Consider the following 17,384-nt stretch of genomic DNA (forward strand, 5'->3'; position numbering starts at 1 on the left):
GCCCAGCACTTTGCTGCTGATTGAGTGTAGACTGATGCAGCAGTAATTGGATGGATTGTTTTTTTCCTGCTGTTTGTGGACAGGACATATCTGGGCAATCTTCCACATTGTCAGTAAATGCCATGTTGTAGCTGTACTGGAATAGCTTGGCTAGGAGAACAGCTAGTCCTGGAGCACAAGCATTCAGTACTACAGCCTGGATGTTGTCAGGGGCCATAGCCTTTGTTGTATACAGTACCTTCAACCATTTCTTGATATCCCATGGAGTGAATCGAATTGACTGAAGATTGGTATCAGTGATGCTGGGGACCTTAGGAGGAGGCCGAGATGGATCATCCATTTGGTACTTCCGGCTGAAGATAGTGCAAAAGACAAGGCTGAAGCATTTGCAACCGACATGCTGGGCTCCCCCATCACTGAGGATGGAGACATTGTGGAGCCTCCTCCTCCAGTTAGTTGTTTAATTGTCCACCAACATTCATGACTGGATGTGGCAGGGCTGCAGAGCTTAGATCTGATCTACTGGTTGTGGAATCACTCAACTCTGTCTATCGCATCCTGCTTTCTGGTTAGCATGCATATAATCCTGTGTTGTAGCTTCACCAGGTTGGCACCTTATTTCTAGCTATGCTTGGGGCTGCTCTTGGCATGCTCTTCTGCACTCTTCAATGAACCAAGGTTGATCCCCAGGCTTAGTGGTAAGGATATGCCAGGCCATGAGGTTACACATTATAGTTGAATACAATTCTACAGCTGCTGCTGATTATCCACAGTGCGTCATGGACGTTCAGTTTTGAACTGCTAGATCTGTTCTGAATCTATCCTATTTAGCATGGTGGAAATGCCACACAATACGATGGAGGGTATCCTCAAGGTGAAGATAGGCACGTTTATTGTGTGTTGGCTTTTATGTTTTGCCTTGTGGCTAAGCAGATGCTGTGACAACAGAGGGAAGATAAGGTGTGGGACTGTTGGTGAATGGGGAACTGGAGTTGTGTTTACTGGTATCGTAGTTGGACGAGTTGTTCCTGAGAACCCGGACTGAAGAGGGCTACTGAGGTCACCTCCTTCTCCCTCCTAATCCTCAGCTACTCACCGGATAGCTGGTGACAAGGGCTGTGCCCTCATGATGGCGAGGTTCTGCAGAATACAGCAGACCACCACGTATCTGGACACCACTCTGCTAAGTACTGCAGGGCAGAGTTCAGACAGCGAAAACGTTGTTTCAGCACACCAATGGTCCGCTCAATCACATATCACGTGGTAATATGGTTTTCATTGTATGTATACTGCACATGCGGCATGGTTAGGCACCAGAGTCTTGAGCCATGTGATTAGCAGACAGCCCAGTCAGCCAGAAACCATATTTTGTTGTGGCGGCTTGTGACAGATGGCACAACGGACTGCCGCAAAATGAAAGTTCATGACTGGATATTGGGCATTGATGTGCATGACTCGTCGATATAGTTCACATACCAACTGTTGAGGGACTGGAATCCATTCCAGTTGTGGTACAACTCAGTTGATAAGCGCGGCCTACAAAGCAACATGCATGCAGTCAATGGCGCTCTGCACCATCAGGAAGCCTACAATCCTAGCAAACACACGTGCTTGCTTCACCTGTTGCTTTCTGGCACAAGTGAATGAAATGTATTCAGCTCTCTTGGAATAAAGGACATCAGTGACTGCCCTTACGCAATGGTGGACAGCAAACTCCAAGGTGTTACAAATATCTCCAGCATCAGACTGGAAGGAGCCAGATGCTTAACAGTTCATGGCCACGGTCACCTTCACAGCTACTGGTAATGCCTTGCCCTGCTCTGAGCTTGCAGTTGTGGCTGCAGCAGAGGGTGGAATTCATTGAGTACATCCTTATTGTAGCATAGACGTCACACACACAGTTTCTGGATGAGGCTGAAGTGGAAGAATTGCTCTCTGGACACCCTGGTGGATATGGCCTCCAGTTAATAGCCCTTCCTCCCCCTCCTTGCCTCCTTCTCCGCCCACTTCTAGCAACTTGCCCTGCTCTGCATACCCTCTGCTCATCTTCCCAGTCAGGCTGCATTCCAAAGGGATTGCCTATTACTCCACCCATGTCTCCGAGTGACTGATTTGTGCAGAATTCTTGAAGTCAGCACCTGCCTCACCACTTCCTATAGATTTGAGCAACTTTAGAGAACTCTAGAAAGCACCGAGGACTTATAAAATCATAGCAACAGCCAGTAGAAAACTCTCAGCAACTAATCTGATGATCTCTGTAATTAGCATTGTGGGGTGGTCCTTCTTGCTGCTGAACAGGCTTGGCGTGTCTTTTGTGTGTCTCAATCAAGGTCAGACGATGTGTCCGGTTTTATTTTTATTGTTTCCCGCAGCAGTTTTGATACTACTGAGTGGCTTGCTAAGCCAACCACATTCCCGTGGCCAGACCAGGCAAGGATGGCAGGTTTCCATCTCTAAAGATCAACGAATCAAATGGGTTTTTATGACAACCCAGTAGTTTTATGGTCACCATTACCAACACCAGCTTTTTATTCCAAATTTTATTTAATTAGCTGAATTTAAACTCACCAGCTGCAGCGGTGGGCCTTGAACTCATGTCTCTGGATTATTTGTCTAGTAATATAACCACTACACTACTGTACCTGTTGACCATGATCTGCTTCCTCCGCATTCTTCCAGCAGATGCTCACTGCGCATGTGCTAGCGCCTTCACCCATATGGTGTCCAGTGCCACTTGCATAAGAAGTTTGTGCCCTCATCCCAGACGCTATTTTGGACCTCCTGAGGCCACTCTTGCAGCAATAAATGGGTGCTATACAAACAAATTTTGTGCTGTAGGTACTTGGAAAAGGAGTGTCATTTTTATTCAACACAACATTTTGAAAACACTGATTTCTGAACATATCTTATAGAAAACACAAAAATATCTAACCCATCGTGTGTCAATGCTGCCAACACTCTCCCCATGAATAGATGGTTCAGAGAAACTGTTCTGTTCCCAAGGAGATCATAAGTCAGCCACGGTTCCTGTTTCTGATCACTATCCAGTGGTCCCAACTGTATGTTGCACATGTGGATATTGAGCAAGGCCAACATCAGCTGGGAAGCGTGCCCTTCATGGTTGAATAGCCTGCTGGTAGTTACTTTTTGCACAAACACTTGAAGAATGACTCAGATATTGAAGGGACCCCAAGTGTTTATAAAACCAGTCCTCAGCCTGAGCCAATACCTTCAGGAGAGGGGAAAGCAAAAAGGTTCTCAACAACATGTGGGAATGGGCACTGAAGTCTTAAGATTAATAATATCTGAAACACATTTAAAAATTGGTGGCACTGTTCTTAACACTTAGGACAATCATTTCTACTGTTCTGGTCAAAGACTACTGCATGCATTAGCCGTGACGGCGGCACAGTGGTAATATCATGGAACTAGCAATCTAGAGGCCCAGGTTAATACCCTGGGGACATGGGTTCAATTCCCACTACAGCAGCTGGTGGAACTTAAATTTAATTAATAAAAAATCTGGAATTGAAGGTTAGTCTCAGTAATGGTGGCATGAAACTATCAATTGTCCTAAAAACCCATCTGATTCACTAAAGTTCTTTAGGGAAGGAAATCTGCTGTCCTTACCCGGTGTGGCCTACATGTGACTCCAGACTCTCAGCAATGTGGTTGACTCTTAACTGCCCTCTGAAATGGTCGAGCAAGGCACTCGGTTCAAGGGAAATTAGGGATGGGCAACAAATGCTGGCCTTGCCAGCGATGCCCACAACCCATGAAAAGAATTTAATAAAGTACATCTGGTCAAATAATCACTTTAAATTTACAACTAGTAATGGTTTTGGCTTGACTGTACCTGCAACACAGGGCTGTTGTCAAAGTTGTAAGCACTGGGCCTTCCTTCCAGGGTAGAAAAGGCAACATTTCCTCCAGTGAGGGGCGATATATCACTAAATTCATCTGTGCACAGTGCCTGCTGTTCATCCTCTCCTGTTCGGATAAACCCACGATTCTTTTTCTGGTAGGTTTTCTCACAGGATCCACTGTAATACTGGTAAGGTATCCAAGACCCATCTTCATTAGATCGTTTATAAATAACAAAACTCTCAGGTCGACTTGTGTGGAATTTCAGTCTTACATACGTAATATCAAATGCTTTACCTGCAATCAAACAAAAAAGTGAAACAATTTAATTTTACCAGTTACTTGTTTGTACTTCAACTTGTTGACAGCAAAAAGATCTTGCATTCATACAGTGCCTTGGTATGTTTTCAGAGCCTGTCTTCAAAAGTCACTGAGTAGTTCTGAAGCACCTCTGAAGGTGTCACTTATGTAGGCAATACAGTAGCCAATGTGCAGACAGCAAGATTCTGCAAATAGCAAATGAGGTAATTGGCCATTAAATCATTTTTTGATGGTGTTAGTTGAGGGAGGAATGTTGGCCAGAACACAAAGAACTTCCTGCTCTTTTCAAGTCATGCCATGGGATCTTTTGCATCACCCGAAGATGGAACAGGCGTGGGGCCCTGGCTTAAATGCCTCATCTCCATATTGCAGTGTCATCTTAATTCTGTGCAAGAATGCTGCCAAAAAAATCTATATTGGATAAATGTGCAATATCCATTTATATCCCAGAAATAGGGATGAACTACCACATAAAGAGAAAAAATAGTAAAGGGAGTTGTGCAGGCAAGTATAAATAGAAATTGCATAAATTATCCATTACTCAAAGTTACCCAAAGTAGTATTTATGGAGGATGCATAACAAGATCAGGTCGCTTGCCAAACCTGACGCAGACAGATCCATAATTTACAAGTTCAAAGGGTGAGCAAGTTATGCAGGTCATAACATCTCGAGTGGAATTAATCAGGATGCTCAAGTGCACTAATTTCCTTTCATTGAATGATACAGCATAGAAGGCAGCCATTCAGCCCCTCATGCTTATGCCAGTTCTTTGGTCGAGATATCCAATTAATCCCATTGCAAGTATTTACCCAGTTCAGTTTTGAATATCACTATTGAATCTGCTTCCATCGTCCTTTCAAGTAGTGCTGTGTAAAAAAAAAAAATTTCCTCATGTCACCTCAGGTTCTTTTGCCAATCGCTTTGAAACGGTCTTCTCTGGTCAACAACCCTTCTGACACTGGAAACATTTTCTTTGTACTCTATTAAAACTGTTCATAATTTTGAACACCTCTAACAAAACTTCACTTAACCTTCTCTGTTCTAAGGAGAATAACTTCGTTTTCTCCAGTCTCTCCACTTCACTGATGTCCCTCATCCCTGGTACAACTAGGAAATTTTTCTGCACCCTCTCAAAGGCCTTACCATCCTTCCTAAATTGTGGTGCCCAGAATTGAACACAATACTTGAGCTGAGGCCTAACCAGTGTTTTATGAAGGTTTAGCGTAACTTTCTTACTGTTACATGCCATTCCTCTATTTATAAAGCCAAGGCTCCCATGTACTTTAACAGCCATCTCAACTTATTTTGCCACCTTCAATGATTTCTGTACATACACCTTCAGATATCTCTGTTCCTGCACACCCTCTAAAATTATACCATTTTGCTCATTTTATCTCTCCTCATTCTTCCTAACAGAATGCATCACTTCACACTTCTCTACACTAAATTTCATCTGCCATGTGTCTGTCCTATTTCGTCAGTTTATGCTCTCCTGAAGTCGGTTACCTTCTGCCACCTTATTTACTACATTTCCAAGTTTCCTATCGTCTGCAAACTTTAAAATTATGCCCTGTATACCCAAGCCTAGGTAATTAACGTATATCAAAAAAGGTCATGGCCCTGAAACTGACCCCTGGGAAACACCACTGCATACTTTTCTCCAGACTGAAAAACAACCACTTCCTGCATTACAACAGTGACTACACTTCAAAAGCACCTAATTGGCTATAACGCATTTTGGAATGTCTTGAGGTCATGAAAGCCACTATATACACAGATTGTTCTTTCTTTTCTGTTTTTTTTCTGTCCCTTAGCCATTTTTGATTCTGCGAACAAGTCTATTCTATGGCACTCTGTCAAATGCCATCAACATGCTCTGATCCTTCACAGAACTCAATCAAGTTAATCAAACACGATTTTCTTTTAACAAATTTGTGCTGACTTTCATTTATTAGTCTATACTTTTCTAAATGCCAATTATTTTTGTCCCGTATTATGTCTAAAATTTGCCCCATCCTCCACTTTAGGCTGACTAGCCTATAGTTGCCAGGTTTATCCCACTTTCTTTCTTAAAAATGGAGCATCAACATTTGCAATCTTCCAGTCCTTGGGCACCACCCCCATTTCTAAGGAGGACTGGAAAATTGTAGCCAGAGCCTCTGCAATTTCCACACTTACTTCCCTCAATAACCCAAGATGTATCCCATCTGGACCAGGTGACCTTTCTTCTTGAGAATTACCAACCTTTTAAGTTAACTCCTCTTTATTTGTATCCTATCCAATATTGCTACTGCCTCCTCCTTTACCGCTACATTGGCACCATCCTCTTCTCTAGTTAAGGAAGTTGCAAAGAATCATTTAATATCTCAATCATGCCCTCTGCCTCCCCAATCACTCATTTTTGATCCCCAATCAGCCCCACCCTTCCTTTGATTAATTTTTTAAACTACTTATGTGTTTATACAAGACCTTTGGGTTCCCTTTTATGTTAACCACTAATTTATTCTCATTCTCTCTGCCCCGTTTCCCATTTTTAGATCTCTGTACTTTCTATATTCAGCTCAGTACTCTATGGTATTATAAATTTTACAATTGTCAGAAGCTCCCTTTTTCTGTCTCTTTTTAACATCTGTATCTTTAGTTATCCAGGAAACTCTAGCTTTGGATGCCCTTCCTTTCTCCCTTATAGGAATCTGTCTAGTCTGTACTCAAACCATTTACTCTTTGAAGACCTCCCATTGTTCAATTACTATTTTACCCACAATTTTTGATTCCAATATAGCTGGGTCAGAACCCCTTTCAATTCACTGAAGTTAAGTGGAGGAGGTCTAAGTATTTTTAACACTTGAATGTACCTTCTCCTTTTCCACAACTACTGTAAACTTAATGATATGATCCCTGTTCCCCAAATGCTCTATTGAAACATCCTTCAGTTGCCCCACTTCATTCCCCAGAACAAGATCCAGTGCTTCTTCCTTCCTCATTGGCTCAAGAAAGTTTTCTTATACACATTTCAGGAATTCCTTCACCTCTTTTGTCCTTTACACTGTTGCTATCCCAGCCTATATTAGGATAACGGCTACCCTCCATCTCTTAAGTTCTTCCATCTTTCTATAATTTGCCTGCCAATTTGCTGCTCTATCTCCTTCCCTCTACTTGGTGACCTAGAGAATACAATCAGTAGTGTAATAGTTCCTTTATTGTTCTTTAATTCTAACTAAATAGACTCTGTCTTTGGCCCCTCAATTGCTACCAAGGAAGATCATTGAAAAAGAAACTATGTAAGGGTTCTAGCTTCTCGAAAGAGAAGGGATTGAGGAAAATGATGAGGAGACAGATAGCTGGACTTAAAGCCTTTTTGCCTTTTGTGCAGTTCCTAAAAATTCTTACACAAGAAAAATACAGATCAAAGTAACATTTTCTGCTAACGTATTCACTAGTTACTTTCTCGCTGACTTTAAGTAGAAGAAAATAAACTTCACTGTTGCCAGGAGACGCAGAAATCTTTGCGCAGTTGATGTTTCCTGCAGGTTCATTAGTAATCTAATTTTTTGCTTGTATTTTCACTTCCAGTGGTTTTAATTTCTTACATAAAAGTCAACATATCAAAGCTAGAACTTAAGTCAGAGAGTCATTTACAGCATAGAATGAGGCCATTCGGCCCATTGAGTCCATGCCTTTTACATTGAGCAGTTGGTGTCGCAATCTCATCTCTCCTGGAATCTACTTCCCTTGACAGTCTCACATTGGAAATTGTTGGGCCTGACTGGGCTCAAAAGTACTTGGGGTTAAACCCAGCAGCTTCTCCTCCATCTCCACTCCAGCTCAAACTAATGCAACAAAAAAAACCGACACAGGAGGTCAGGGACTGACTTCCGCATCCAACATTCATCCGATACAAACTGGCTCTTCAAGTCATGTCTGATATATACCTTAAAGTAAGAAGTGGTATAATAATGAAACATTACCGAGAACAACCACATTTAAAGTCACTATGCAATAAGTATCGTGGTGGTGTAAAAATGCAACCTGAAATACTGGAGTCGGGGGCAGAACAATGGTATGCATAGGGTCACCCATAAAGTATGTAACTATAGATATAATTTCCACAACAGGAAGCCTCTAACATGTCCCTCAGAATATTCTTCAGTCTTACAGCCATACAATTGGTTCTAGTTTGATATCTAAACCACAAATTTCAGTCAAGCAGAGCCCATAATGTTAAGGTTTATTGCAGTCGAACACAAAGGACTTTGTATAAGACTGCTGAATTACCAGACATTGCCTCCATCATTCTAAAAAAAAACACAAACTTCAGCTACTGCTTAGAGCAGCAAGGGCTTCAAGTGTATCCTGCTGCAAATTCTTGTTATTCCTACCAAAACACAGCACTTCACTAGATGCACTTTACAGCAGCAGCAGTACAGTTTCAATCATTAGATAACAAAGATGTTATTATATTCATGGTTCAATTCAGGTACGTTTTACATTTTTCTTTAATTTCCACCTCCTTGGCTTAATGGCCCAGCAGAATAAGTAACAAGACTACCAATCCAGAAGGAAGCAACTTCAAAATTGCAGGAAATGGGTTAGAACCCTCTTCACTGAGCACATTGCACCAGCTCCCAATGAAGCCAAGAAAGTAATGTGTGACTAGAGTTGTACACTGTTTGGAAGGTTCAAAGCAGGATCTGGTACAACCCGCCCTCCTCTGAACCAGGGAGCTAACAGAGGACATCTGGAAGGCAACAATAAGGACAAAGGATATCAACCGATAATACAGGAAGCCAAACATTTTAGTATCTCAAAGATTGCACTCTCTCTGTGACTATCCTCCTCTCTTGCACCCCCAACCCTCACAACCACCCTCTCCACACTTTCATGTAGCAAGCTGTCTAACAGGAATGCATACTGCTATGAAGCAGGTCACAAGGAAATGAAAGGGTTGCACGTGGTATACAAATCTATACATGCACTTTACAGTGACCCCAAGGGAGGCCCATGAATACTATACCAAATTATCAAATGTGCCAAATTAATTTGTTCCCATTAACAGCCAAATTAATTCTCAGAGCATCGGCTACTCAAATCCATGTTATTTTAGCAACTATGTAATCTTTAAAATGCATATCCGCACAGTTGTAAAGCTGCCATCACCGGTCCAGATCTTTTCTGATCACTGCCCCCATCCAACACCCCCACTCCCACCACAGTAAACTTTAATACTGTACACAAAACTTGGGTCAACACAAAGGCTATTCATCTAGTACGGCATTGTGGTAATGTTACTGGACTAGTAATCCAGAGGGCTGGAATAATGCTCCAGAGACAGGAGTTCAAGTCCAACAACAGCAGCTGCAGAAACTTACTGCTAGTCTCAATAATCATGAAACTTAAAAAAAAAATCAGCTTCACTAGTGTCCTTCAGGGGAGGAAATCTGCCATTAACTGGTCTGGCCTACATATGATTCCAACAATTCACAGCAATGTAACTGACTCTTAACTGCCCTCTGAAATGGCCTAGCAAGCCACTCAGTTGCATCAAACCGCTACAGAAAAGCTGAAAAAGAATAAAATTTCACAGACCAACCAGCACTGATCTAGCTACTAGAAACTGACAAATGTACACCCTGTCTGGTCGACTATGCAAAGTCCTCCTCACCAACATCTGGGGACTTGCACCAAAATTGGGAGAGCTGTCCCACAGACTAGTCAAGCAACAGCCTGACAGTCATACTCACAGCAGACTCATATCTTACAGCCAACGTCCCAGACTTCTCCTCCACTATCCCTGGGTGATAGTGGGGAATGGCCCTGGGAGTCCTCAACATGGTATCAGGTCAAACATGGGCAAGGAAACCTCCTACTAATTACCTATTGCCCTCCCTCAGCTGATCAATCTGTGCTTCTCCATGCTGAACACCATTTGGAAGAAGTACTGAGGGCAGAAAGAAAAGATGTACTGTGGGTGGGGGACTTCAATGTCCATCACCAAGAGTGGCTCAGTAACACCACTAGTAACCAAGTTGGCCAAGTCCTGAAGGACATATCTGCCAGACTGGGTCTGCGGCAGTTGGTGAGAGAACGAACACAATGGAAAAAACTACCTGACCTCTCCTTCACCAATCTACTTGTCACAGAGGCCTCTGCCCATGATAGTATTGATGGGCATAATCACTGTACAGTCCTTGTGGAGACGAAGTCCCATCTTCACACTGAGGACACCCTGCATTGTGTTGTGTGGCACTACTACCGCGCTAAATGGGATAGATTCAGAACAGATCTAGCAATTCAAAACTGGACATCCATGAGGTGCTCTGGACCATCAGCAGAATTGTATTCAACTATAATGTATAACCTCATGGTCCTGCATACCCCTCACTCTACCATTACCACCAAGCCAGGGGATCAACCCTGGTTCAATGAGGAGTGCACAACAGCATGCCAGGAGCAGCACCAGGCATACCTAAAAATGAGGTGCAAACCTGATGAAGCTATAACACAGCTATAACTACACGCATGCCGAACAGCAAAAGCAGCATGCTATAGACAAAGCAAAGCGACTCCATAACCAACGGATCAGATTGTGAATGGTGGTGGACAGTTACACTAGCCAGAGGCGGCGGCGGCTCCACAAACATTCCCATCCTCAATGTGGGCAGAGTCCATCACATAAGTGCAAAAGGAAAAGCTGAAGCATTCGCAACCACTGTCACATAGAGGTGCCGAGAGAATGATCCACCTCAGACTCGTGAGGTCCCAACCACCATAGATGCCAGTCTTCAGACAATTCGATTCATTCCACTCACTCCACGTGATATCAGGAAGTGGCTGAAGGCAGTGGATACAGCAAAGGCTATGAGCCCTGACAACATCCCAGCTGTAGTATTGAAGACTTGCGCTTCAGATCTAGTTGCACCCCTAGCCAAACTGCTCCAGTACAGCTACATCAGAGGCATCTAGCCAACAATGTGCAAAATTGCCCAGATATGTCCTGTCCACCAAAAGCAGGACAAATCTAATCCAGGCAATTACCACCCCATCAGTCAATTCTCAATCAGCAAAATCATAGAAGGTGGGGTCATAGGTGCTATGAAGCGGCACTTACACAGCAACTGTCTGCTCACTGATGCTCAGTTTGGGTTAAGTCAGGGCCATTTAATTACCTCATTAAAGCCTTGGTTCAAACATGGACAAAGGAGGTGAATTCCAGAGATGAGGCGAGAGTGACTGCCCTTGACAGCAAGGAAGCATTTGACCGTACGGCATCAAGGAGCCCTAGCAAAATTGAGATCAATGGGAATCAGGCGGAAAACTTTCCACTGGTTGGAGTCATACCTAGCACAAAAGGAAGATGGTTGTGGTTGTTGGAGGTCAAGCATCTCAGCCCCAGGACATCGCTGCAGGAGCTCCTCAGGGTAGGGTCCTTAGCTCAGCCATCTTCAGCTGTTTCACCAATGACCTTCCCTCCAACATAAGGTCAGAAGCTGGGATGCTTGCTGATGATTGCACAGTGTTCATACCCGTTGCAACTCCTCAAATGCTGAAGCGGTCTTGGGCTGATAAGTGGCAAATAACATTCACATCACACGAATGTCAGGCAATGACCATCTCTAATAAGAGAATCTAACCATCTACCCTTGACATTCAATGGCATTACCATTGCTGATTTCCCCCAACAACATCCAGGGGGTTACTATCGATCAGAGACTTAACTGGACCAGCCACACAAATACTGCGACTACAAGGGCAGGTCAGAAGCTGGGAATTCTCCAGTGAATAACTCACCTCCTGACTCTCCAAAGCCTGTCCACCATCTACAAGGTACAAGTCAGGAGTGTGATGCCTGGATGAGTGCAGTTCCAACGACACGCAAGAAGCTCAACACCATCAAAAACAAAGCTGCACGCTCGATCGGCACCCCATCCACTACCGGCACACAGTGGTAACAGTGTGTACCAGCTACAAGATGCATGGTAATAACTTGCCAAGGCTCCTTTGACAGCACCTCCCAAACCTGTGATCTCTACCACCTAGATGGTCAAGGACAGCAGACACATGGGAACACCACCACCTGCAAGTTCCCCTCCAAGTCGTACACCATTTTGACTTGGAACTATAATCGCCATTCCTTCACTGTTGCTGGGTCAAAACGCTGGAACTCCCTCTCTAATAGCACTTTGGTTGTACCTACACCACATGGACTGCAGCAGTTCAAGGCAACGGCTCAGCACCACTTTCTCCAGGGCAAGAAGGATGGGTAATAAATGCTGGCATTGCCAGCAACGCTCACATTCCAAGAACAAATAAAACAAAGTATCCGCAATGTAAATGTGGACTTTTTTTAAAAACACAAAATACTGAAGAGTAAATAATATTTATTGAGGCATAATTGCACTAAAAATTGTAGTGAAATGGCTGAATTCTGAACTTAAAGAGCCTTTTGATGTACAGACAATTACAGGTAACTCCCAGAAAGTTCTACATTTGTGTAGATGAGGACAGTTGCAAATTTTTGGAAAACTTTCAAAAGAGACAAAACAGAGCAACAGGTCTAGCCCACAAGAAAGATATAAATGGCATTTCTAGCAGTGGTTCCAAGTAGCTGACAGTGCGAATGCAACACCTTTAGAAAAGTCAGCACCCAGGGAATTCGAACCAGCTGAATATGCCTGTCCAGCTCCCGGACTCAGCAGCTGTGTTTTCATCTGACCGAAACTTCCTTTCTCGAGTTCAGAAGATCTGCCTTCTCATTACCATTACTATCTCTCCTGCTTGCTTTTTCCTTTCACATCATCTCATTCTTCCCCCTCTGTAAGGTTGTCTCAGTATTCCACAAATGATCCTGGTCAGTCTTTGCCTTGTTGTTTGCTTTTTCTGATAGAAAGCATTCCACGTGAACAGGCTGAGGCACCAATACTTAACACAAAAGGGCGGCACAGTGGTTAGCACCGCAGCCTCACAGCTCCAGCGACCCGGGTTCAGTTCTGGGTACTGCCTGTACGGAGTATGCAAGTTCTCCCTGTGACTGCGTGGGTTTCCGCCTGGTGCTCCGGTTTCCTCCCACAGCCAAAGACTTGCAGGTTGATAGGTAAATTGGCCTTTGTAAATTGCCCCTAGTGTAGGTAGGTGGTAGGAGAATGGTGGGGACAGGGTAGGGAATATGGGATTAATGTAGGATTAGTATAAATGGGTGGTTGTTGGTCAGCACAGACTCGGTGGGCCAAAGGGCCTGTTTCAATGCTGTATCTCTATGACTACGACTAAAACAGAGAGAACAGTCCACATGAGCCAGTTCCACCACAATGTTTGATATAATTTTGCCTCAAGGTTAGTAGTAATCTATAGTCTTTAAAAATAAATACACTGCAATGTAAAGCTATATTCAAACCACTTGCAAGGCATCTAACACAACCTCTTGCTTTCTTGTAGTTTCCCATGAATTCAGGCCCCCACTGCCACCAAGTGTCCTGCTCTTCGCAAGTGTCATGCACGTGTACTGGAATGAAGTTAATTCAATAGCTTTCCCAGACTAAGTTGGTGTGGTGGATTGTTTAATGTTGAAGTGAGTCAAACAGGCAAAGCCCCATCACCCTATGCTGAATTTGGCAATTTGGACCAAGCTAACACTACAACTAAAGCTTCCCCCCACCCCCCACCCTCGCCTTCCCTGCTCCACTCTCTCAGCTCACCCCCTCACAACCCCGTCCCAGCGCCCCCCTCGCACCATCTTCCCCCTGCACCTCCTTCCCTCCACCCCTCCCCCTCCCTCCTCCCACCTGCATCATCCTACACCTGTGTAGGGGCCCTAACAACCCCACTGCCTTGTGGGCGTCTCGGGAGAGACCAAGGCTAAGAGAGTAAACCCCAACAGAAAATCCGGAGCAGAACCCCGTAGGCGGTCATGTGTCACTTTTGGCATGTTTCCAGCAGTTCCTGCAGCCATACCGGTGCCAAACGTCGTGCTCTGCACTCCTTTGGACCCCACCAGAAAGGCCGAGAGAGGGGTTTTGACAACTGGGCAACTCTCAACCTCCATAAATTCGCCCAGGTATGCACCATGGAGAGGTCACTCCATAGTTGCCTCACAGCGACTGAAACAACACGGAAGGCAACAGTTACGGGTTATAAGTCCAGATAAATTGGCGTAGAAACTGGGCACCACGGGTTGCCTTTGTCGGTGGGAGAGGTCATCGCACCTCACTGGACAGCTACCGCCTGCCTCAAACCGGGCAGCCCCTGGTCAATAAGGTTCTGTCACGCCACAGTATACCTGCTTCAATGGGTGCTTGGAGCTCAGGGTCATTGCCCGAAAGGTGGACTGAAACACCGCACCAAACAACACGAAAAAAGGAAAGAAGGTACCAGCCCTTCGCTTTGCAAGCTGGAACGTCAGAACTACGTGTCCTGGCCTGTCAGAAGACCTTACACAAATCAACGATTCTCGGAAGACCGCCATCATTAACAACGAGCTCAGTAGACTCAATGTAGACATTGCAGCACTTCAGGAGACACGCCTCCCTGCGAGTGGATCTCCAGCAGAGCAAGACTACACCTTCTTCTGGCAGGGCAGGGATCCTGAAGAACCAAGACAGCATGGAGTGGGCTTCGCCATCAGAAACTCCTTGCTCAGCATGATAGAGCCACCCTCAAATGGCTCGGAACGCATACTGTCCATCCGACTGTTCACCACCTCTGGTCTAGTACACCTACTCAGCATCTATGCTCCAACACTCTGCTGCCCACCTGAAGCTAAAGATCAGTTCTACGAGGAACTCCATAATATCATTAGCAGCATCCCCAACACCGAACACCTATCCCTGCTGGGGGACTTTAATGGCAGGGTTGGGGCCGACCATGACTCATGGCCCTCCTGCCTTGGGCGCTATGGCGCTGGAAGGATGAATGAGAACGGGCAGAGACTGCTTGAGTTGTGTACCTATCATAATCTCTGCATCACCAACTCGTTCTTTCACACTAAACCCGGTCACCAGGTTTCATGGAGGCACCCAAGATCGCGTCGTTGGCACCAGCTAGACCTCATTGTCACAAGGCGAGCCGCCTTAAACAGTGTTCAAATCACACGCAGCTTCCACAGTGCGGACTGCGACACCGACCACTCCCTGGTGTGCAGCAAGGTTAGACTCAGACCAAAGAAGTTGCATCATTCCAAGCAGAAGGGCCACCCGCACATCAACACGAACAGAATTTCTCACCCACAGCTGTTAGAAAAATTTCTAAATTCACTTGTAACAGCCCTTCAAAACACTCCCACAGGGGATGCTGAGACCAAGTGGGCCCACATCAGAGATGCCATCTATGAGTCAGCTTTGACCACCAACGGCAAAAGTGCGAAGAGAAATGCAGACGAGTTTCAATCTCATAATGAAGAGATGGAACCTGTCATAGCCGCTAAGCGCATTGCACTGTTGAACTACAGGAAAGCCCCCAGCGATTTAACATCTGCATTACTTAAAGCAGCCAGAAGCACTGCACAAAGAACAGCCAGGCGCTGCGCAAACGACTACTGGCAACACCTATGCAGTCATATTCAGCTGGCCTCAGACACCAGAAACATCCGAGGAATGTATGATGGCATTAAGAGAGCTCTCGGGCCAACCATCAAGAAGATCGCCCCCTCTCAAATCTAAATCAGGGGACATAATCAATCACTGACCAACGCAAACAAATGGACCGCTGGGTTGAGCACTAACTAGAACTGTACTCCAGGGAGAATGTTGTCACTGAGACTGCCCTCAATGCAGCCCAGCCTCTACCAGTCATGGATGAGCTGGACATACAGCCAACAAAATCGGAACTCAGCGATGCCATTGATTCTCTAGCCAGCGGAAAAGCCCCTGGGAAGGACAGCATTACCCCTGAAATAATCAAGAGTGCCAAGCCTGCGATACTCTCAGCACTACATGAACTGCTATGCCTGTGCTGGGACAAGGGAGCAGTACCCCAGGACATGCACGATGCCAATATCATCACCCTCTATAAAAACAAAGGTGACCGCGGTGACTGCAACAACTACCGTGGAATCTCCCCGCTCAGCATAGTGGGAAAAGTCTTTGTTCGAGTCGCTCTGAACAGGCTCCAGAAGCTGGCTGAGCATGTCTACCCTGAGGCACAGTGTGGCTTCCGTGCAGAGAGATCGACCATTGACATGCTGTTCTCCCTTCGCCAGCTACAGGAGAAATGCCGTGAACAACTGATGCCCCTCTACATTGCTTTCATTGATCTCACCAAAGCCTTTGACCTCGTCAGCAGACGTGGACTCTTCAGACTATTAGAAAAGATTGGATGTCCACCAAAGCTACTATCATCACTGCATTCCATGACAATATGAAAGGCACAATTCAACATGGTGGCTCATCAGACCCCTTTCCTACCCTGAGTGGCATGAAACAGGGCTGTGTTCTCGCACCCATACTTATTGGGATTTTCTTTTCCCTGCTGCTTTCACATGCGTTCAAGTCCTCTGAAGAAGGAATTTTCCTCCACACAAGTACAGGGGGCAGGTTGTTCAACCTTGCCCGTCTACGAGCGAAGTCCAAAGTACAGAAAGTCCTCATCAGGGAACTCCGCTTTGCTGACGATGCTGCTTTAACATCTCACGCTGAAGAGTGCCTGCAGAGTCTCATCAACAGGTTTGCGGCTGCCTGCAATGAATTTGGCCTAACCATCAGCCTCAAGAAAATAAACATCATGGGGCAGGACGTCAGAAATGCTCCATCAATATTGGCGACCACGCTCTGGAAGTGGTTCAAGAGTTCACCTACCTAGGCTCAACTATCACCAGTAACCTGTCTCTAGATGCAGAAATCAACAAGCACATGGGAAAGGCTTCCTCTGCTTTGTCCAGACTGGCCAAGAGTGTGTGGAGAAATGGCACACTGACACGGAATACAAAAGTCTGAGTGTATCAAGCCTGTGTCCTCAGTACCTTGCTCTTAGGCAGCGAGGCCTGGACAATGTATGTCAGCCAAGAGCGACGTCTCAATTCATTCCATCTTCGCTGCCTACGGAGAATACTTGGCATCAGGTGGCAGGACCGTATCTCCAACACAGAAGTCCTCGAGGCGGCCAACATCCCCAGCTTATACACACTACTGAGTCAGCGGCGCTTGAGATGGCTTGGCCATGTGAGCTGCATGGAAGATGGCAGGATCCCCAAAGACACACTGTACAGCGA

General features: G+C 45.2%; 1 protein-coding gene across 1 annotated transcript in view; it reads right to left on the bottom strand.

The window, feature by feature from the left end:
- The window catches only part of lamc1 (laminin, gamma 1), a 295,855-nt gene that overhangs the window by 161,389 nt on the left and 117,082 nt on the right, over positions 1-17,384 (bottom strand). The window contains exon 2 of the mRNA XM_068037397.1: positions 3,857-4,161. Coding sequence (XP_067893498.1) covers positions 3,857-4,161 — 305 coding nt within the window. The remainder of the gene's footprint in view (positions 1-3,856; positions 4,162-17,384) is intronic.

This window comes from Heterodontus francisci, chromosome 8, assembly GCF_036365525.1.
Source record: "Heterodontus francisci isolate sHetFra1 chromosome 8, sHetFra1.hap1, whole genome shotgun sequence".
Lineage (NCBI taxonomy): Eukaryota > Metazoa > Chordata > Chondrichthyes > Heterodontiformes > Heterodontidae > Heterodontus > Heterodontus francisci.